The 19,072-nt window shown below is 47.2% G+C and overlaps 1 protein-coding gene across 1 annotated transcript in view; it reads right to left on the reverse strand.

The window, feature by feature from the left end:
* Positions 1 to 19,072, reverse strand: part of Aknad1 (AKNA domain containing 1) — a 34,986-nt gene continuing 15,914 nt past the window's right edge. The window contains exons 6-12 of the mRNA XM_051177702.1: positions 18,408 to 18,526; positions 10,219 to 10,316; positions 7,172 to 7,294; positions 6,972 to 7,079; positions 4,079 to 4,157; positions 926 to 1,055; positions 1 to 261 (exon numbers count right to left, since the gene is read on the reverse strand). Of these exons, the coding sequence (XP_051033659.1) occupies positions 127 to 261; positions 926 to 1,055; positions 4,079 to 4,157; positions 6,972 to 7,079; positions 7,172 to 7,294; positions 10,219 to 10,316; positions 18,408 to 18,526 (792 nt within the window). The 3' untranslated portion in view covers positions 1 to 126. The remainder of the gene's footprint in view (positions 262 to 925; positions 1,056 to 4,078; positions 4,158 to 6,971; positions 7,080 to 7,171; positions 7,295 to 10,218; positions 10,317 to 18,407; positions 18,527 to 19,072) is intronic.

Genomic DNA, 19,072 nt, shown 5'->3' on the forward strand with positions numbered 1-19,072 from the left:
ATTTAAGCCCTTCGTATGGTTCATTTCTTACAGTTTTAGTGTTTTTTCTAGAAGGCCATCTTCCTACATTGTGTCCTCAGTAAAATACTCTGGAGAAGAAGACCAAACATATGACCTTTGGTCACATTAGCAGGGTTTTAGTTGGTACCTGCATCGATGTGCTTTGGCGAGGTCTTCTGCAATGGATTTAACCATTTGGTCAGTGGTTTTTTTCAATATGGTTGCTGTCTTTAAGGCATGATCCAAAGCCGAGTTTAAAATCTACAGAGGGAAAGTCCACATATTTTAGTTACAAAAACTTACTGATGTCTCTGATAATTGGATTTACTCATTATTAAACATTACAAGATGGAATTTTTGGAGCATTCTGTTTCCACACAGTTTATTTCTGTTTTTGAGGCTTGGTCTCCTAGGAAACCACTCTGGGATGGAATGTATTTGTCAAGGGAAGGAAGAAAAAAAAAATCAACACGTGACTGATGAACATGAATCAGAGGGTGAGGCCAACAGCCTGCTGGCCTGCTCCTGCTGCAGAGAGAAAGAAGAATTTAGGGGCCATCAAAGGGACACACATGTGTATGAAAGTAACCCAGGGGCTGGTGTTACCAGTCTGAACATAGGAAACAGCTGGTACCCCTAGCCTAGGTCAATGGAACCTGACTGTGGCCTTCAGGGCTGGCCCAGGGGAATCCTGAAGCAGAGGTACCACCCACTGACTGCTGTCTCCAGGAAGATTCCTTTGGATCCTGTTTAGGAATGATGCAAATCATGTGGCTGTTGAGGCCCCATGTTTCCAGTTAGTGCTGAGCAAGGACTGCTTTTAGCAGAACATTTCTGAAAGCCCATATGCTAATGCTTGAAAGCTAGCCTTTTTGTGCTCTTTAAGGCCATACGTCTGAACTTCGAGGGTTTTCTCACTCCTCACCTTAGATTCCGTTTCTTCCACGCTATTCCCATCACATAAGGATTGGATCCCAGGAATCTTGAGGAAACAGAGGTGGGGTGAGGGTGTTGCAGGGTCTGTGTTACAGGTCAGGTAAGTCTTGGGATGTTTTCTAGAAGACAAAAGCACATTGTTACCTGTGTATGGCACCACCCACATGCATTCTCTCTAGGCTCAGGGACAGCTGTGTGTGTGTGTGTGTGTGTGTGTGTGTGTGTGTGTTTGTAATAGAGGGACCTGCCTTTCATAGCACTCATGGTCCATGGGGTCAAGCACAGGAAAAAGTGGTTGCTATAGCCAATGAAGCACATCCTTCCAGAGCTGCTCTTCTTTGGGGAGGGGGGATGTGCTTGTGCCTGCACGCGCGCGCGCGTGCGTGTGTGTGTGTGTGTGTGTGTGTGTGTGTGTGTGTGTGTGTGTGTGTGCATGCATGTGTATTTCTCCAGAACAGAAAGAGCCAAGACTCCAAAGAGATTCTTCTTTGCTTGTCATTCTTTTGAGGCCACTCTCTACTCTGCATATTCATAAAGATACACAAAAAATGCCAGTTACAATACCTTGGCTTGAGTTCATTCAAGCACCAGTGATAGTGTATAGCAAGGTAGCCAAAGCATTGGGGAAATGAAGGCAGTGTGCCTCTAAGTCACTGGGCCCCTACACTACCTACTGTCCTCTGAGGATGAACACTAAGTCTGCATGTGATAGATATGGCACAGGACCACTGGTGTTCAGGTTGTCTACCGCACAGCTCTGAGTGGCTTGCTTCCTTAATCTCTGTGAAGAGCAGCTGCCACTGCACTTGCCTGGACACAGGTCTGTTGTGGCGCCTCCTGCATTTGGTCCCTCTGCTAAGACCTTGTGTGCAGTATCATCTCCAGGAAGTCACTTCAAATGCATGTCACCTCACAGCCTCTGTCCCTGTCACTTGCACATGAGTTTGTTCTGCAGTTCACTTAGCACATTGGAGCATCCTCCACATGAGAAACATTCTGCTTCAGGGTCCCCCAACTAATTAAAAACACTGGGCAGGGGGTGACAGTGTGGTGTAGTGGGGAGGACAGGGATTTGAAGTCCTCTCCCCAGATGGAGTTACCCAGTGCCTTGAACAGGATTAACAGTATTGCTGATTACTTCACTTGTCTTTTAAAATGCATCGATGACTTCATACATGTACGTAATGCATTTGTATAATGCGTTCTGATCACACTTGTCCTTCTACCCCCTCTTAGTCCCCTGCCATTCCCATCAGCCCCCTCCTGCCCTACCACCAAGTCCCCGTCCCACTTTGTTTCACTTTGAGACGCACTAGACTTTTGAAGTCAAGTCTCGTTCTTGGTGTTTTACATGTAGTCTTGGTGAATCTGGTCCTATCGGTCCCATTTTTACATTCAGGAAAATAAAGGTTCAGGGAGGGTAAGTAGCCTTTCCAAAGAAAACAACACAACATAAACCCAAGGAATCTCCAACAGCTACATTCTTTGTTGGTTTGCTTTTTTTTTTTTTTTTTTTTTTTTTTTTTTAATTATTTATTTATTTTAGTGTGTTGGGGTGGGAGGCACAGAAGCCAGAAGAGGACCCTAGAGCTGGAGTTTCAGGCTATTGTGATCCACCCAGTGTGGGTCCTGGAAACCAAGCTTCAGCCCCTTGTTTTGGTGGTTCTGTCTGTTTTGTGAGACAGTCTCATTATGTAGCCCTGTCTGCCCTGGTGCTTGCTGTGTAGCCCAGGCTTGCCTCAAACTCACCCATGCTCTTGCCTCAGCCTCTGACCTGTGGTTGCAGGCCAGCCCTGCCATGCCTGACTTCAAATATTGTATTTTAAATGACTGGACTTTTCTGGGTGGCAGGCTCGGGCTTGGATGTGTCTAGATGAAGAGCCTGGACTGTTGCCACTTAAAAGGCTCCTGACACCCGTTTCTCTCTCCATCACCCTGAGCCGAGTTGCCATGATCCCAGCAGACTCTCCCCTCGCTGCCTCTTTGACCTCTGGGCTCTGGTGTCTGTGTCTCTAACCTACCGCTCATTTCTCACTAGCTACAGAGATTTCTTTTTTATTTATTTATTTATTTATTTTATTATTTTACATGTGCATCCCAGTTCCCTCTCCCTCTCCCTCCCTTTTACCCTCTCTGCCCTCTCACATGCACCCTGACCACCCTCCCATCCCCCCACCCCAATTCCACACCTTGCGAACACATCCCCCATGGAGGGTTACTGCCTTAACCTAGAGACAGGAGAGAAGCCCTAGTCCCTACTTCACATGACCTGACAGACCTACATGACCCCACCTGGATGGCTACAGTGATTTCTTACTGTTGATGTTTTGTTTTATGAGATGGCCTCCAACTGGCCTGGAACTCATCGTTACCCAGGCTAGCCAGCACTCCTACTGAAAGTGCAAGCCACTGTGCCTACTCTACACTGGTCTCTTACAGTTCTACACATTTCCCAATTTTAAAAGCTCCTCGTTTGCCTATTGTTGTGAAGAACCTGAAGAAGCCTGCCTCCACCTGCTTCATCTTGCCCTACCACTCCCTTTGGGCTCCTGACAGACGACACACTGGCTGGTTGCTGAACTTGCCCAAGGGCCTTTTCTCCTCAACAAGCCTTAGTCTAGAATGTTCTTCACGTCTACCCCCATGTCCTCATCCATACTTTTCCTTTGAGCTCAGGTTCCCAAACCCCCAAATCAAGTCAGCAGCACTGCGAGCATGCTCCTTTCTGGCATTCCCAGCTCTGCCTGGGAGGTCCAGGGCAGATGCTGCTGTTTTCCAGGTGTCAGCTCTGAGCACAATGTTCTGCATTTGGCGCTTAAGCATTGGCTGAATAAACAAGACTGAAGTAACGCCTGATAGGTCCAGCTCTACCAGCAACAGAGTAGGACAAGCAATCTTGTCTAGGTAGTTAATGGTACAGTATGTGCACCTGAATAATGAAACTCGTGTGTGTGTGTGTGTGTGTGTGTGTGTGTGTGTGTGTGTTTAGAGTCTTACTCTGCACCCCACACTGGCCTCAAACCAACCTCAGAGCCCAGACTTTTGGTAAGCCTCCTGCCTTGTCCTCTCAAGTTTAGAGATGATGGATGTGAGCCACCATGCCTGACTCTACTTTTGTTATTAGTAATAATAAACTACTCACCCTGTCGTGGAATCATGTTCGTCTTGAAAGGGTTCTGAGTTTACTCCCTGGAAACAGGTCCACTTAGATGTTGAACAAGCTGAAAAATGTTAGCTGCGATTAAATTCAGAGTATCAAAGGTGGCACCACAGATATTTGAATTAGAGGCCAGCCTGGTATTCACTACAAGTTCCAGGACAGCTAGGGACACATAGTGAGAGCCTAAAAAAACAAAACAAAACAAACCCTCCAAATGGTGGGGAATATATTACCTACTCAACTTTACAGTATGATGAAATAGTTCATAAAAATTTAACTGTGATGTAAGGAACACAGAAAGCATTCTTCCAAGAATTCTGAATTCATGAAACAACTTTATCTCTAAATTTTTATTACATTATTGATTCATTTTGTGTGGTGCACACATGCCACTGACCCATGTGGAGGTCAGAGGACAACTTGCAGGAGTTTGTTCTCCCCACCATATGAGTACCTGGGATTGAAATCACATTGGCAGGTTTAGCAGCAAGCACCTTTACCAGCTGAGTCATATTGCTGGCCTTTTTCTTGTTTGTTGACAGAGTCTCACTCTCTTTCCCAGGCTGACCTTGAACACACAGCAGTCCTCTTGAGTGCTGGTGCTCCAGGTGTGAGCCATGATAACCAACATGAAACTCTGACATAAAACTACTAGAGTTCAAGAGACTGAGGCAGGAGGGTTGTCACAAGCCCAAGGCCAGCCTGGGGTTCAAAGTAAAACCCTGCCTCAAAATACTAAATACACCATATTTCTTCATTTATTAGTAGGTAAGAGACCAGGCATTCATATTCCTTGGAAGCTCACTGTGCGGCCTGGCATTGTTTCCAGCTGTGCACAGGGAGGTACAGTTTCCAAGAGGTGAAACCCAAACGAATTGTAGACCCTCCACCAACTTCAGGAGTCAGAAACTGACGATTGTATTATTAAGAGAAAAACTTGATGATGAAGGGAAACGTGGGAAGTCACTGTGGAAACCAAGAAGACGGCAAGGAAGGGACGAGTCCGGGGAGAAAAGAAGCCTGCACTGTGTGTTACAAAGAGTGCGAGATGCACTCCCACCCCACCCGTAAGGCGCCATGCATTTTCACGCTTGGTTGCCGGGTGATGGATGTCTTAGGATGGAGATGCTTTCAGTGACGGTGGGACTTGCCTGGAGGAAGTGGCTCACTGAAGGGTAGATGCTGTGGCGTAAGGGGTGGCTCTGCTTCCAGCCAGGGCTCTGTTTTCTGAAGATGCACTTGGCTTCCCCCACTCACACCATTATGCTTTCTCCGCTGTGGTCGACTTTACCCTTTCAGCCCATGAACCACAATGAATCCTCCCTCAAGGGAGTGAGAAAAGTAGCTAACACTTCGGTTGTCTAGGAACCCCGCCCTTCCCCTTCTTCATCTTCATTCCTGCCTTAGTCGCTAATGCCTCATAGTGACGCTCTGCTCCCTTCCAGAGGGTTCTACTGGACAAAGAAAACAGCAGACTGTTCCTGGAACACGGGAGACAGGGTGAATGCCAAAAGGTTCGGCTTTAGGCAGCTGGACCACCAGTGTTGGGTCATGAACACAGATGATAACTTATGGGGGAATCTCAGTTGTCTGTAAATGTAGCTTGGGAATTTACTGTAAATAGAATTTGAAATGAGTACAGCGTCATGGGATTCAGTTCTAGACCAGTCTGCAGATCGACACTGAACCTCTCCTATGAGATGCCTGACAGCCATTGTCAACAGCTCCCTGTACTGAAAGGTTCCTTTCCAAGACTGAAGGAAAGCTGCCTTCCTGTGCTGTGTCCCCTTAGGCTGCTATGTTTCCTCCGGGAGTTCAGGACCTGTTTCAGTGACTCTGTGGCATTCCACTGTGTGTATCAGAAGTCCGGGGCTGGGATGTACAGTTCAGTGACAGAGCGCTGGTTTTACATGTGTGAAGTTCCAGGCTCCGTCCCTGACACCATCGAAGAGGAAGAAGAGAGGGGGAGAGGGGAGCAGGAGGGTGGGAAGAGGAGGAGGAGGAAAGCCCCAAAGACCAAGAAGATAGAGAAGAATCCACTATGTGATGTGGCTTCTGCAGAATCATGGTGACTCGCTTTGGAAGAATGTATCTAATTGGAGGATTTGTCTCCTGGGGAGGGTGGGAGAGGAAGGAGCCGCTGATTATCTCAAGTAAATGCATCCTTTGGTCTTGGGCATTGGCAATTGCGAAAATCGAGAAACATTCTACCTGGGGCTTGCCTAAGAGAGAGAGAGTTCTAGAGGGATGGAGCAAGAGATGTACCTCTGTCAGAGAAGTCACAGCTGGCTAATGGAGTAGAACAAGATGCATCTTCTTCCCTGTGCCCTGTCCCCACAGCATCCTTTGGCCTTGCTTTTAGCACCTACGGCCTTTGCTTTGAGCTTTCCTTACTGGGCCCAAGTCCCTTTCAGTTAGGGCCTTCTTAGGAGACAGGTGCTGTGCCTTCCTTATTCATCTTTATAAATAAATGTTGGGGTTTCAATTTTTCTCAAAGATTGCAAGTATTTGCATTGGAAATTAACAACTGTGTGTCTAAGGAGTGCCAAACCTCTGGGCACACTGAGTAGGGATGGTAATAGTAGAGTCAGCCACCCATTGGTTCAGAGTATCTGCTTGCTACTGACTTGACTGTGGTCACTAACTTCACAGCCCTCCACCACCATTTCCCAGTTCCCAGCCCCTGCTCAGCCTCTTGTCACCCACATACAGACCTGAATTTGGAAGTGTCAAGTAAATGCAGAAAGCCTATGCAGTCATCTAGAGAGGCCCTGGGAGACACGGTTATTATCACAGATAGGACCACACAGGAGATGTCACAGATAGGACCACACAGGAGATGTCACAGATAGAGTCATATAGGAGATGTACTTACAAGATGAAGACATTTTATTTTCATGTAAGGAGTGGGACTGGACAGAGGTATATCCTCCACTGTGATTTAAGTCATCCTGCCCCGGAGTGTCGTATCTGTAATGAAATTCTAAATAAAAGAGAAAGGTTGAAAACACAGCCCCTTGCCTGGGAATGATGACTGTCCCTACCCACCCGTCTGGAGTCCCGAGTCAGTTTCGCCTCTTGGTGGTTCTTCAGTGCAGACTCTCTGGGAGTTCCTAGCCTCACTGCCACTGTCCTCACATTTGTTTCTCTGTAGCCCAGTGCCAGAATCAGGAGGGAAGCTGGGCCCCGGGTCAGAACCTAAGAGGCTACACAGGTTTGTTGGGCATAGTCAGGAAGTGTGGAACATCTCAGATCCCTGCTGACAACGGAGATCTTTCTGATATGGAAGTTCCCAGACATAGCCAGGCCATACAGACACACAGGAAAGATCCGAACCATTGTGAGAATTTGGTCCACTGGATTATTGGATCCTCTTACATTTGTAGCTGTGTTTTCATTTTTTGTTTTTGTTTTAGATTTGTCCCCAATACACTCAAGTTTTTCATCTCAGATCCCCTTAGGCCCAAGACTGTTTGTTCTGTCATCCGGATGGCTGCAAAGATAATTCCCTCCTATGTAATATCCATGAACTCACAAGAAAATTCAAGTGATAAGTTTGCCTGTCCTGAGGCGTTAGGAGCAGAGGGCATGCTGTAGCTGGGGTTAATCTAGAACCTGCTGGGCACACTGTGGGCTGTGGAGATGCCAGGGAAGATCAGGGTGTTTAGAAGTGCAGGGTCAGGCAGGAGAGCTTGTAAGCATAAATCACAAATTAAAGACCTAGGGATGAATCCTGGCTCTGCCAATTATTAGCTGTGGTGACTGAAAATGTCTACATCGATTTTTTTACACTTGTTCTATCTGTAATATATATATATGGCTCTGGCATTTGGGAGCAAGTGGGCTGGATGGTTCAGGCACAGGGTCCCCTAGAAGGATGTCTGTCAGGGCTGAGAGTGACTGAAAGCTAGAATGGATCACTCACATAGTACTTGACAGGGAGACTCAGTGCTTGTCACTGAGGTATGACAGCCAGCTTCCTTATGAGAAGGGACCCAAGAAAGAAAGAGGTTATTGGATTGTTGTTACCTCTTTATTTTGTTAGATATGAACCCAGATTCAAGGAGAGAAGAATAAAAGATCTTCCCTTCCCTCTGTAGTTCTGCAGATGGAACCCCCGGTATTATACAAATGTTCCCTAGCCCAAGTGCCACCTTTCAAAGCAAGTATCAGCCAGGTGTGGTGGTGCACACCTTTGATCCCAGCACTGTGGAGGCAGAGGCAGGTGGATCTCAGTGAGTTTGAGGCCAGTGTGGTCTATATGGTGAGTTCCAGGACAGCCACGGCTATGTAGAGAGATCCTGCCTCAAATAAATATGTCTTTTAAAAGGGGGTGCTAAAAATAACTTTATTAGTGTGGTTTTTATCTACTATATATGAGAACATGAACCATTTTATATACCATAAAATAATTCTCCCCAAGGCAGGCCATGGTTGCTCAAGCCCACAATGCTACCACTTGGGAAGAAGAGGCAGAAGAATCAGGAGTTCAAGGCCAACCTCAGCTACATAGGAAGTTTGAGGCTAGCCTGGGCCATATGAGACCCTGTTTCAAAAAATGAAAAGTCTCCCCAGTAAAAAAAACCATCATAGACTGTTTAGCCCCCCCATCTCAGATAGACTCAAAAAGGTATCTTGATATGTAAAGTGTAAATTATTTCAGTGTCCAGACCTTCCTAAGGCTAAATGAACAGTTAGTCCCAAGGATTATTTTCAGTTTAAACTAAGACATTACAGACATTACAAATACTTTATTATTTTATCTAAAAATAACAGGGGCTGGGATGTGGGTCAGTGGCAGAGCCCTTACTTAGCACGTGAGGTCCTGGGTTCGATCCTCTACCCCAGCAGTGACAGCAGCAAGAAGTGGACACAGGGCCACCTGCCTGTCATCCCCTCTACCTAACTGAAGCGGAGTTTCCAGGAGTTTGGGGACAGCATAGGCAACATAGCAATACTTTCCCTTTGAAAAATAAGTAAAAGTAATGAATTCATCTTATATTAACAGAGTGGTATATTTTAAGTAAAAAAAAATTTTTTTTTCCAAAACCCAAAGCTAGTGAGAAGAGTGTCCTCATTTTATGCTTTGGTAGGTATGGCTTCGTACTGGGAGCTGAGTTCTAAGACCGCATCCCTATGGACGTGTTACATTGCTGGCCTTCTATCCTTATAGTACAATACTGTTGGGTAAAGAAGGACATCCTTGAAAGGCTTTGAAAACTCTCAGTATATGCATTGAGTTTAGCAAGTGTTCAGTTCCTAAAGCCTATTGTTTAAATACTCATTTATGTGAGAGAGAGTGTGTGTGTGTGTGTGCGCGCGTGTGTGCGCATGTGTGCAAGTGTGTGTGGGTGCACATGCACATGTGTGCTCAAGTGTCCATGGAGACCAAAAAAGGGCATTAGATTTCTTGAGTGCTGGGAAACACTAATCCTCTGCAAGAGGGACAAGCAGTCTTCACCTCTGACCCACCACTCCAGCCCTCCAAAGCTATTATTTGAAAACATACCATCCTCAGAGAGGTCAACTTAGAACCAAGTGGGAACTACTAGAATGCGGAGTGGCAGGAAAGGCTCTGGGATCAGGGACCATGCTCATAAACATGCCAAATGAGCCCTCTGGCCTTCACGAGGATGGTTGGTTCTACCGATGCCAGCACTTCAGGAGCAGCCTGAGCAGGCAGGCCTCCTGGTCACCCTCAGCAGTTTAGCCAGAGTACGTTTCTCTACTTGAAGCAAGGATCTTATGACTACAGTTATTAAGGCTCAGACACTCTCGCTCTCTTAGCTGTTCCCATCCCCAGCTTTCTTGGCTTCTGTGAAATGAATGAGCCAGCAGCTCCCATGGGGCTGGTAACCATACCAGGGCAGCCATGGGTGTTGCCTGGAGGGAGGAGATGACTAGCACAGAGTCCATCTAGAGGCATGGATTGGTACTTCACTCTGCTTAACCATTATTAGCTCTTCACATTTTGGAAAAGAAAGGGAAACCAAACAAACGCCATCCTAGTGGATGGCAAGCTATGACCATGATGATGGCAGGTGGCGCTCACTGCTCACTGTGAGCAGACCCCATAGAGGGGGAGCTGTACCAACCATGTGCACCCTGCCCCTCCGGCTTACCGAGAGGTGAGTCTTGGTTCAGTGTTTTTACATGGGTGGCACTGGAAAACTTCATGCAGTGGGTTCTTTTGGGGTTCCCTTTCTCCACTTTCTGTTTCCTAAAGAAAAAAGAAACAAAAGAAAATGAGGTCTCAAAATTATAGTACTAGTATGGGTACACTAAAGTGCTAAATTTCTCTGATATTCTTCTCCAAGCCGGTGAGATAATTCAGTTGGTAAGGTCACTCGCCACCAAGCCTAGGGGCTTAAGTTTGATCCCCACATTATGGAGGGAGAAAACTGATACCTAAAAATTGACCTCTGACCACACATATGCCCCAACACATACCTACACACGTACACACAATTTTAAAATATTAAAAGAATACATATTTTAAAAAGGAAATTGAAGTATAGAATTATAAGAATTGGATTTTTCTTCATAATGCTATGCCCAAATAGGTTTGGGGATGGAGTTGGGTGGGGTGGAGAATTTTTGTTTGTTTTTCAGACAAGATCGCACACTAGTCCAGGCTGGCCAGTAACAGTAACCCTGCCTCTGACCTCGAGGGTACTGGGACTTCAGGCCAAGCCACCTCACCTGTCTCAGAACAGTTCTTATCTGGAGAAACAGTGTGTTTACATTATTAGTACTGGATTACATCGCTCTGACCCTCTAAGTCCAAGACAAAGTGGGTTTTGTGTTTGTTGAGGAGCCAATGGCTGGGAGCCTGGAGTTACTTTAATAGCATACGGCCACCAGAGGGCGTCAGAAACACACAAGTACAATCGGGAGACTTCTCTGGCCTGTGTTGAGTCAGCCTCCCTCCACCCGGATTCTAACTCCTCCAAAAGAGTTTTAATTGCTAATAGCATCTAAAAATGCTTTTGCTCAGCTCCGGGATACAGTAACAGCCCCTGGAGGAAAGTGTGTGCTCTAGTGTGAAAGGCATGGTGTCCAGGACATCCTGGCGTCCAGGACATCCTGGCACACAAGGGACAGGCTTGAAGCATAGCCGAGCAAACACATGCTGGTCCAGCTGTGCCTAAACCTGTTGGTAGTGGAGAGGGGACTTCATTTGGGGTTCCTGAGGTTGGGACTGGAAAGCCCTTGCCAGCCCTTTCCTCCTCTTGGAAAAACACGCTCTCCTCCTGAGTCATGTATTTTCTCACACCTCATTTTCTGTCTCCACCCTCCGCCTCTGGGGCCTGTGAACATCTGCTCTCCGGGTGGAAAACTTGGATGTGGTTCAAGTGAGCAGAGTCCAATGCATCAATTACATTTCTCTGCTGCCTTTAGACTCCTGTCTGTACTAAGATCTTCCGGCCAAACAGAGCAGCCAAGAGCAATTCTACCGGGAAAGGCAGCTTTTCAGCAAGACAAAGACTCTCCAATCCCAATTCCCATATCAGTGTATCCACAGTTAGGCAATTTACAATTTGTGTATCATCAAACTTCATAAAGGACAGAAGGCTTTTAACGGAAAGTTCACAGCTTTCCTCCTTCACAGACGTTACCAAGATTCAATTCGGGAGTCTTGTGTATTCAGACTTCCCACAGCCGAGTTACTTGAGTGCTTTTACACTGGCTTGTGCCTTTCTTCCCACCTTCTCCATCTTAAATGCTCGCTCTGGAACACTGGTCCCCGCCAGAACTGACAGGTTTTTGTAGGCTGTAGCTTAGGAATTTGGAAAACATTTGGTACTTTAACACTTTATTTATTTATTTACGAAACTATGTAGACATGGCTGGCCTCTAACTCAGAGATCTCCCTGCCTCTCCTAGGATGAAAGGTGTGTCACCAGGTCCAGCAATCAGAATCTTTTCTAAATGTCAAAATATTTCACTAGGCATAATAAAACCCTTTTTAAAAGATCCCAAATCAGGATTGCTAATTAATTCAGTACACTGAAGATCACAAGTTTATAAGTGAGGGCTGCCGGGCAGGCGAGCAAGCTCCCGTGGCATCCTGTGCTTAGACAGTTCAGAGGCTCAGTCCACCACAAAGGCTTGAAGTACCAGTCCATCCCAGGCAATGCACAGTCCTTTGTAGCCCAGCCCCGCGCTGACTTTTTCTAGGGCCAGAAACTTAATAAAGCACTCGTGGCAGGTGGCTCACATGGAGGAGCACTTTCTAACAGGAAGTTACCGTCCTCCAGACCTTGTCATCCTCTTATTGGAGCCCATTATGTACTTTAATAGTGGTTGCAAAACAGCCCCTCCCTTCTTGACTCTTGACCTTTCCTGGTAAATCAGCTGAGCTTTGCACTCAGAGGTGGTGCCTCTCCTAACTGATAGGAGCCGCAAACAAATACCCTGAGACCACACGGGCCAACTGCTGTTCCGATGGGGGTTGTGCAGCTTACAGCTTGTTAATGATAGAGGATTTCTTCCTTACAAATTCAAAGGTCTGCCCTGGGAAGAGGAATGAGGCTTGTTTCCGTGAGATTGGGGGCTCAAGTGAGATCCGATAGGAAAGACTGTGTGCTGCAGTCACATGAATGCGTATGCAGATGCACATGCTTGCAGAGACCACTGCTGGCCACCTTACAGCCTTGAGACTGGGTCTCCTACTGGACCGCAAGGCTGGCTGACCAGGTTTCTGTAGCTAGCCAGTGGCTTTGTTTAGCTATCATCCATGCTCACTGGATTACATGCTCGCTTCATCACAGCCTTCCACCCATCCTCAAGAAGCCCTCACACACCAACGAGCGGGCAGCAGAAAGCACGATGTGGATGGTGTGCCATCATGTCTGCACACGCCTGCCTTCCCCAGGCACTGCTTGGATTCTCCTGTGCCACAAAGCGCAGCCCAGCACACAGCTCAGACCGGGACAACCTCTCCACATCAGGACCAGAAACAATTACCAGGTAGCTCTTACAGACAGGAAGTGGGCCCAAGGGGATGGGAGGAAAGAACCCACACTTGGCTCTGATGTCTCTCGCTGTGGACAGAGCCTCTGGTGGCCTGGTTTGGGGAAGGGAAGCTGCAGTCTTATTTATGCTTCTTTCTTCCTCCGAAAACATTTTGAAATCTGGAGTACAGATGAGATAGAATACTTTCCCTCCCCCTTATTTTCAAAGTCCTCCACCCACCACCCCAATATGAACAGACTGGGAAGTTGTGGTGATTTTCTTTTGGTACAAGGATGGAATGAATGCATGTCAAGGAAGTGATCTACACCCCTACCCCAGAAGATGCTGTTTTGCTATTTATTTGGAATGTATGCGTGTGCACGTGTGTCACCTGCCACAGTGTATGTGTGGAGGTCAGAAGTGTTAAGAGACACATTCTACCTTCCACCGTACTGAGACAGGTCTTTTTGTTTCTTTCTTTTATTAATTTGTTTGTTGTATGAGACAAGGTTTTTCTGTGCAGACCAGGCTGGCCTCGAAAACTGGTCTCTTGTTTCTGTGGCTGCTCTGTGTAGTCCAGGCTAACCAGCAACTCTCCTTCCCGTGCCTCCCAACTCTGTAGGAGAGCCACTCCATCTGTCTTAAATGTGGGTTCCAGAGATCACATTTAAGTCGGCATTTAGTGCTTCTAGGTATCGCCCCTAGAAGAGAATTTTTAAACCAGTCTGACTACTGGGTACTCCAGCTCAAAGTTGGTTTGGGTTTTGTTTTTCAAAGAAATGTAATCATGAATTACTATGAGATCTAGGGATGACTTATAGCCTAAGTGATGGGAACACACAAACACCTTAAACACATACAATCGCACAACTTAACTACAAGAGCTGCCGTGTAGTTTCACTGTGGTCTCATCCTTCATGTAAACAGAAAAAAATGTCCCCTTTCCACCATTACAGACAATACTGGCATAAGCATAACTGAACACGTGAGGTTTCCACATTCTGAATTACTTCCTGGGGAAACATCTGGGCCAAAGGTTTTGAGCGTGTTTGTGTGATGACACACTTGCCAGATTGCTTTCTACAAGTTTCACGATTGGATTACACAGCTGCCAACAATGTGGGTGGCTCAGCTTGACCACACCTTTCTCAGTATCAAGGATAATCACCTGAAAATGTTTTCAATAACTTAGTGAAAACCTCGAGTGGGGGCAATATGTGCTAATTTCTAGTATAAAAGGAGGCGAACGCATCTCCTACAGTTATTCTTTAGTTTCCTCTCCTATTTACAACCTTTTAGCTCACATCCTATTTGCTCATTTTTTTTTTTCTGTGTGGAGAGAAATGCCGATAGTATGAGGTCTTCCAGATGCTCCTCATGCACCCTTATCTGTGACTTTCTGTCACCCTAGCTCTGCCATCTCCACTTTAATGATGGATATACTATTTATTATACAAGAGAACCTGACAAGGTCACCGAACAGTAAGCTGCTGAGCTGCCATTTACCCTTAACTGACAGTGTGACTCACTCCAGTGTGTTCTTAACCCAAAGCTGCTTCCTTGTGGGATCCCTGAACAGAATTAAGATTTCCACACCAACAATATACACTCTTCCTATTTTCCCAACTGTCTCCTTAAACAAAAAAACAAAAAAAAAAAAATGAATAAATAACTGAGGTTTTGCCATTACAAATGTGGTTGGTGTCTAAAAGTGAGTAGCCAATAAACAACGGAACACTAGCAAATTTCACAGTCAAACAGAAATGAACAGGAAGATACCAGGTTTTACTTCCCAGGCTAGCAAAGGTTGGGAAGAAAAGACTATCTGGAGTGGGCTGGAGTTAGAGAGCCTAGCATTCCCATGTAGCGGTGGGCCCTGCACACTGACACCTACCTGCCTCATGAGAAGGTCAAGTGTGTGATCCAGTCCCTACAATGCTAGGATGTGATTCTAAGAAACTAGTTAACTATAGACAGAAGCAAGCAAGATAATGCTCCTGACAAGAGATGAATGAAATTCAGAAGTCAAAGACCGGAAGGCTATACACTACGGACTGATCTTTCTTGTTCCAAGTACTAGGATTACAGGGATGTGCTACCATTCCTTGGTGGGAAATTTGTTTGTACTGTTATCATTTCAGAGTACTTTTATAATTAGTACATTACTTGTTTGCTCTCTCTCTCAGCAGGGTTTCATAAAGCACAGGCTAGCCTTGATCTCCTGATCCTCCTGCCTCGAACTCTGAAAACTTGGGATTTTGTACATGCACCACCACGTCTGGCTCTCATATTTATAGTTCCCCAGCCACTTTCCTTTTTTTCCCCCTTTTATTACTGCTAAGCTCACAGAGTCATCCCTATACTTAACATTGAAACTACATTTCAACAGCAGAACAGAGATGTCCTCAAACAATTTGGGAGACCTGGGTTTTATTATGTTTCTTGTCATTTGTCCCACGCATGCCTCATCTACCTAAAATATTCCTCTTTGGCAAAAAGTCTTTATAAAGCAGAGCTCCCGACCAAATTATTGTATTAGTATTATTTCCTGCCTATTACAGTTAGTACTGGTTGATTTTCATCAACTTGACACAAGTTACAGTCATATAAGAAGAGGAAATCTGAACTGAGAAAATGCCTCCATCAGATTGCCTGAAGGCAGGCTCGTGGGTCATTTTCCTGATTAATGCTTGATGTGGAGGCCAAGCCGCTTGGGAAGGTGCCATTCCTGGGCAGGAGGTCCTGGGTTACATAAAGAAGTAGGCTGGGTAGGCCATGGGGAGAAAGCCAGTGAGTAGCACTCCTCCATGGCCTCTGCTTCAGTGCCTGCTCTGACTTCCTCAATGATGGAGTGTGAGGTGAAACCCACCACCTCCACCATCACCACCACCATCACCACCACCATCACCACCACCACCTCCACCATCACCACCACCATCACCACCACCACCTCCACCATCACCACCACCATCACCACCACCATCACCACCATCACCACCACCTCCACCACCATTACCACCACCACCTCCACCATCACCACCTCCACCATCACCACCATCACCACCTCCACCATTACCACCATCATCACCACCACCTCCACCATCACCACCATCACCTCCACCACCATCACCACCACCTCCACCATCACCACCACCATCACCACCTTCACCACCATCATCACCACCATCACCACCACCACCTCCACCATCACCATCACCACCACCACCTCCACCACCATCATCACCACCATCACCACCACCACCTCCACCATCACCACCACCTCCACCACCACCACCACCTCCACCATCACCACCATCATCACCACCACCTCCACCATCACCACCACCACCATCACCACCACCACCACCTCCACCACCATCACCACCACCTCCACCATCACCATCACCACCATCACTACCACCATCACCACCACAACCATTACCACCATCACCACCTCCACCATTACCACCATCACCACCACAACCATTACCACCACTATCACCTCCACCACCACCACCACCACCATCACCACCACCACCTCCACTACCACCTCCACCACCATCACCTCCACCATTACCACCACCATCACCACCACCACCATCACCACCACCACTACCACCATCACCACCATCACCACCACCATCACCTCCACCTCCTCCACCTCCATCTCCATCACCACCATCACTACCTCCACCACCACTACCACCACCTTCACCTCCACCACCACCTTCACCTCCACCACCACCTCCACCACCATCACCTCCACCATCACCTCCACCATCATCACCACCATCACCCTCCACTTCCACCTCTACCACCACCTTCACCTCTACCATTACCACCATCACCACCACCACCACCACCACCTCCACCACCATCACCACAACCATCACCACCATCACCACCACCATCACCTCCACCTCCTCCACCTCCATCACCATCACCACCATCACCACCATCACCTCCACCTCCTCCACCTCCATCACCATCACCACCTCCACCTCCTCCACCTCCACCTCCATCACCACCATCACTACCTCCACCACCACCACCACCACCTTCACCTCCACCTCCACCATCACCACCACATCCACCACCTACACCACCATCACCACCACCACTCCTGCACGCCTCTCCCCCACTGCTTTTGGTCATAATCTTTATCACAGCGATAGAAGACTAATCATTATATAGAGCCAGAACATTTAATCCAAGTATTTCCAACTCACTCACAGTAAAATAACCTCTGGATCCTGCTTACTCAAATGCTCATCTCCAGATGGGTACCACCTGGGAGCTTGTGGGTACCACCCACAGCAGCACAGGCTCATAGCAGACCTACTGAATCAATGCCCATCTTTCAGTAAGATGTGGGATGACTCCTAAGTACAGAAAGCCCTGGTCTAGGTCCAGGTACCCCAAGTCCCTCCAGAACTGAAAGGGTGTGAAAACATCACTGACAGCAATGTCACTAGCTGGAACACTAGGCTGCACAAGAGGTACAGAGCCTGGGGCTGAGGCGGAGCTCAGTGACAAACTGAGTTTAGGATGCCTGAGCCCTGGCAAGAAGGGAAAAGAAGAGAGGGGAGAGAGAGGGAGAAGAGGACAGAGGAGAAAGGAAGGGAGAAGAGGCATGTGATGGAAGGAGGAAAGGAAAAGGGAAAGCCAGTGAGCTGGTCACCTAGACCATCATGATGTCCATGGAGCTTGAGGGTTTGGGCACTTAGGGTCAAACCTAGGGTTCCATGCATGCTAGCCCAGCGCTCTACCCTGCCCCTCCCAAGCCACATCCCCAGTCTTTTCCAATTGTTTGCAATTTCAAGGTAGGTGCTGGCCTGGAACTCATGCAAACTGGGCAGGCCTTGGATTTGTGTCCACCTGCTTCAGCCTCCAGAGTAGCTAGAATTGAAGGCATGCACCACAGGCCTGGCAACAGGAATTTCAACTAAGGAGCCAAAAGAGTGAGCAGCAGGGAGAACCAGGTGATGGCCATGTGATCCATTTATTCCTGGGCGGCTAGATCCATACTTCATCTACTTAGGTAAGTAGGTTTGGGTGTTGTTTGCTTTTTAAATAAGGAAGAAAAAGCAGTGTGCATGTTAATTTTTGAACTTCCTTCTCCAGCTGGTGAAGGGCCTGTGGGAATTTAGTTCGGTGCTCCTGAACCTGTAGAAGGAGACAGCCATGGACAATGTCATGCGGATACCCTACAGCTACTCTACCTTTGTCATTCTTTGCAGTGTGAGACCCTTGCCCTGTGCCCCTGGGCTGTGTGGATGGATGCAGGCAGAGCCCCCATCCCTGTCCCAGTTCAGGCTTGATAAGTGATGGAGGTGCCTGGGAGAGAACTCACATCTTTGGGGCCAGCTCACTGAGCTCCTTGGAGGTGACTTCCTGTGCCCTTGGCAGCCCTGTCACTCCACTTCTTGAGCTCCAGGGTCCTGGAAGACAGCCAGTGTGCTCCTTGGTCATCTGCAGGAACACACAGAAGGAGCCATTACGACTGTAGGCTTTAGGAAATGACTCAATCAGGTCAGCACCCAAACACCCCAAGGTGTCTTTGCCTCCTGTCCTTTGCTCCAGTTTCTTCATCTTGCTGGGATCTCACCTTAGGACAGTTTAAATGCCCCTGGCCACCATCTGTCCCTTAGGATGCTGGCCTTCCACACTTAACTTCAGTCCATTACTTAATAGGTATGACAAGCTAACACCCAGGAGATTTGCTTACTCTGAACCCTGCCCTGTTTTAAGTACCTTACATACATTAGCTCACCTAGGTGTGCTAACCACCCTGCCAGACAGGCATTGTTATCCCCATTTTCCAGAGGAGGGAATGGAGGCCCAGAGAAGTTACATAACTGTCCCAAGACCACAAAGCTGACAAATGACAGAACCAATATTTGAACTAAGGCAGCCTGGTTTCAGGGTCATGCAGGCTGTCTTATTACCCCTCAAAGCCCTTTTATCGTTCTGTAGTCATTCTGATTCAGTTTGTAAATGTGACTTTTCCTCACTGAG

This window comes from Phodopus roborovskii, unplaced genomic scaffold (genome assembly GCF_943737965.1).
Source record: "Phodopus roborovskii unplaced genomic scaffold, PHOROB, whole genome shotgun sequence".
In the NCBI taxonomy this organism is placed as follows: Eukaryota; Metazoa; Chordata; class Mammalia; order Rodentia; family Cricetidae; genus Phodopus; species Phodopus roborovskii.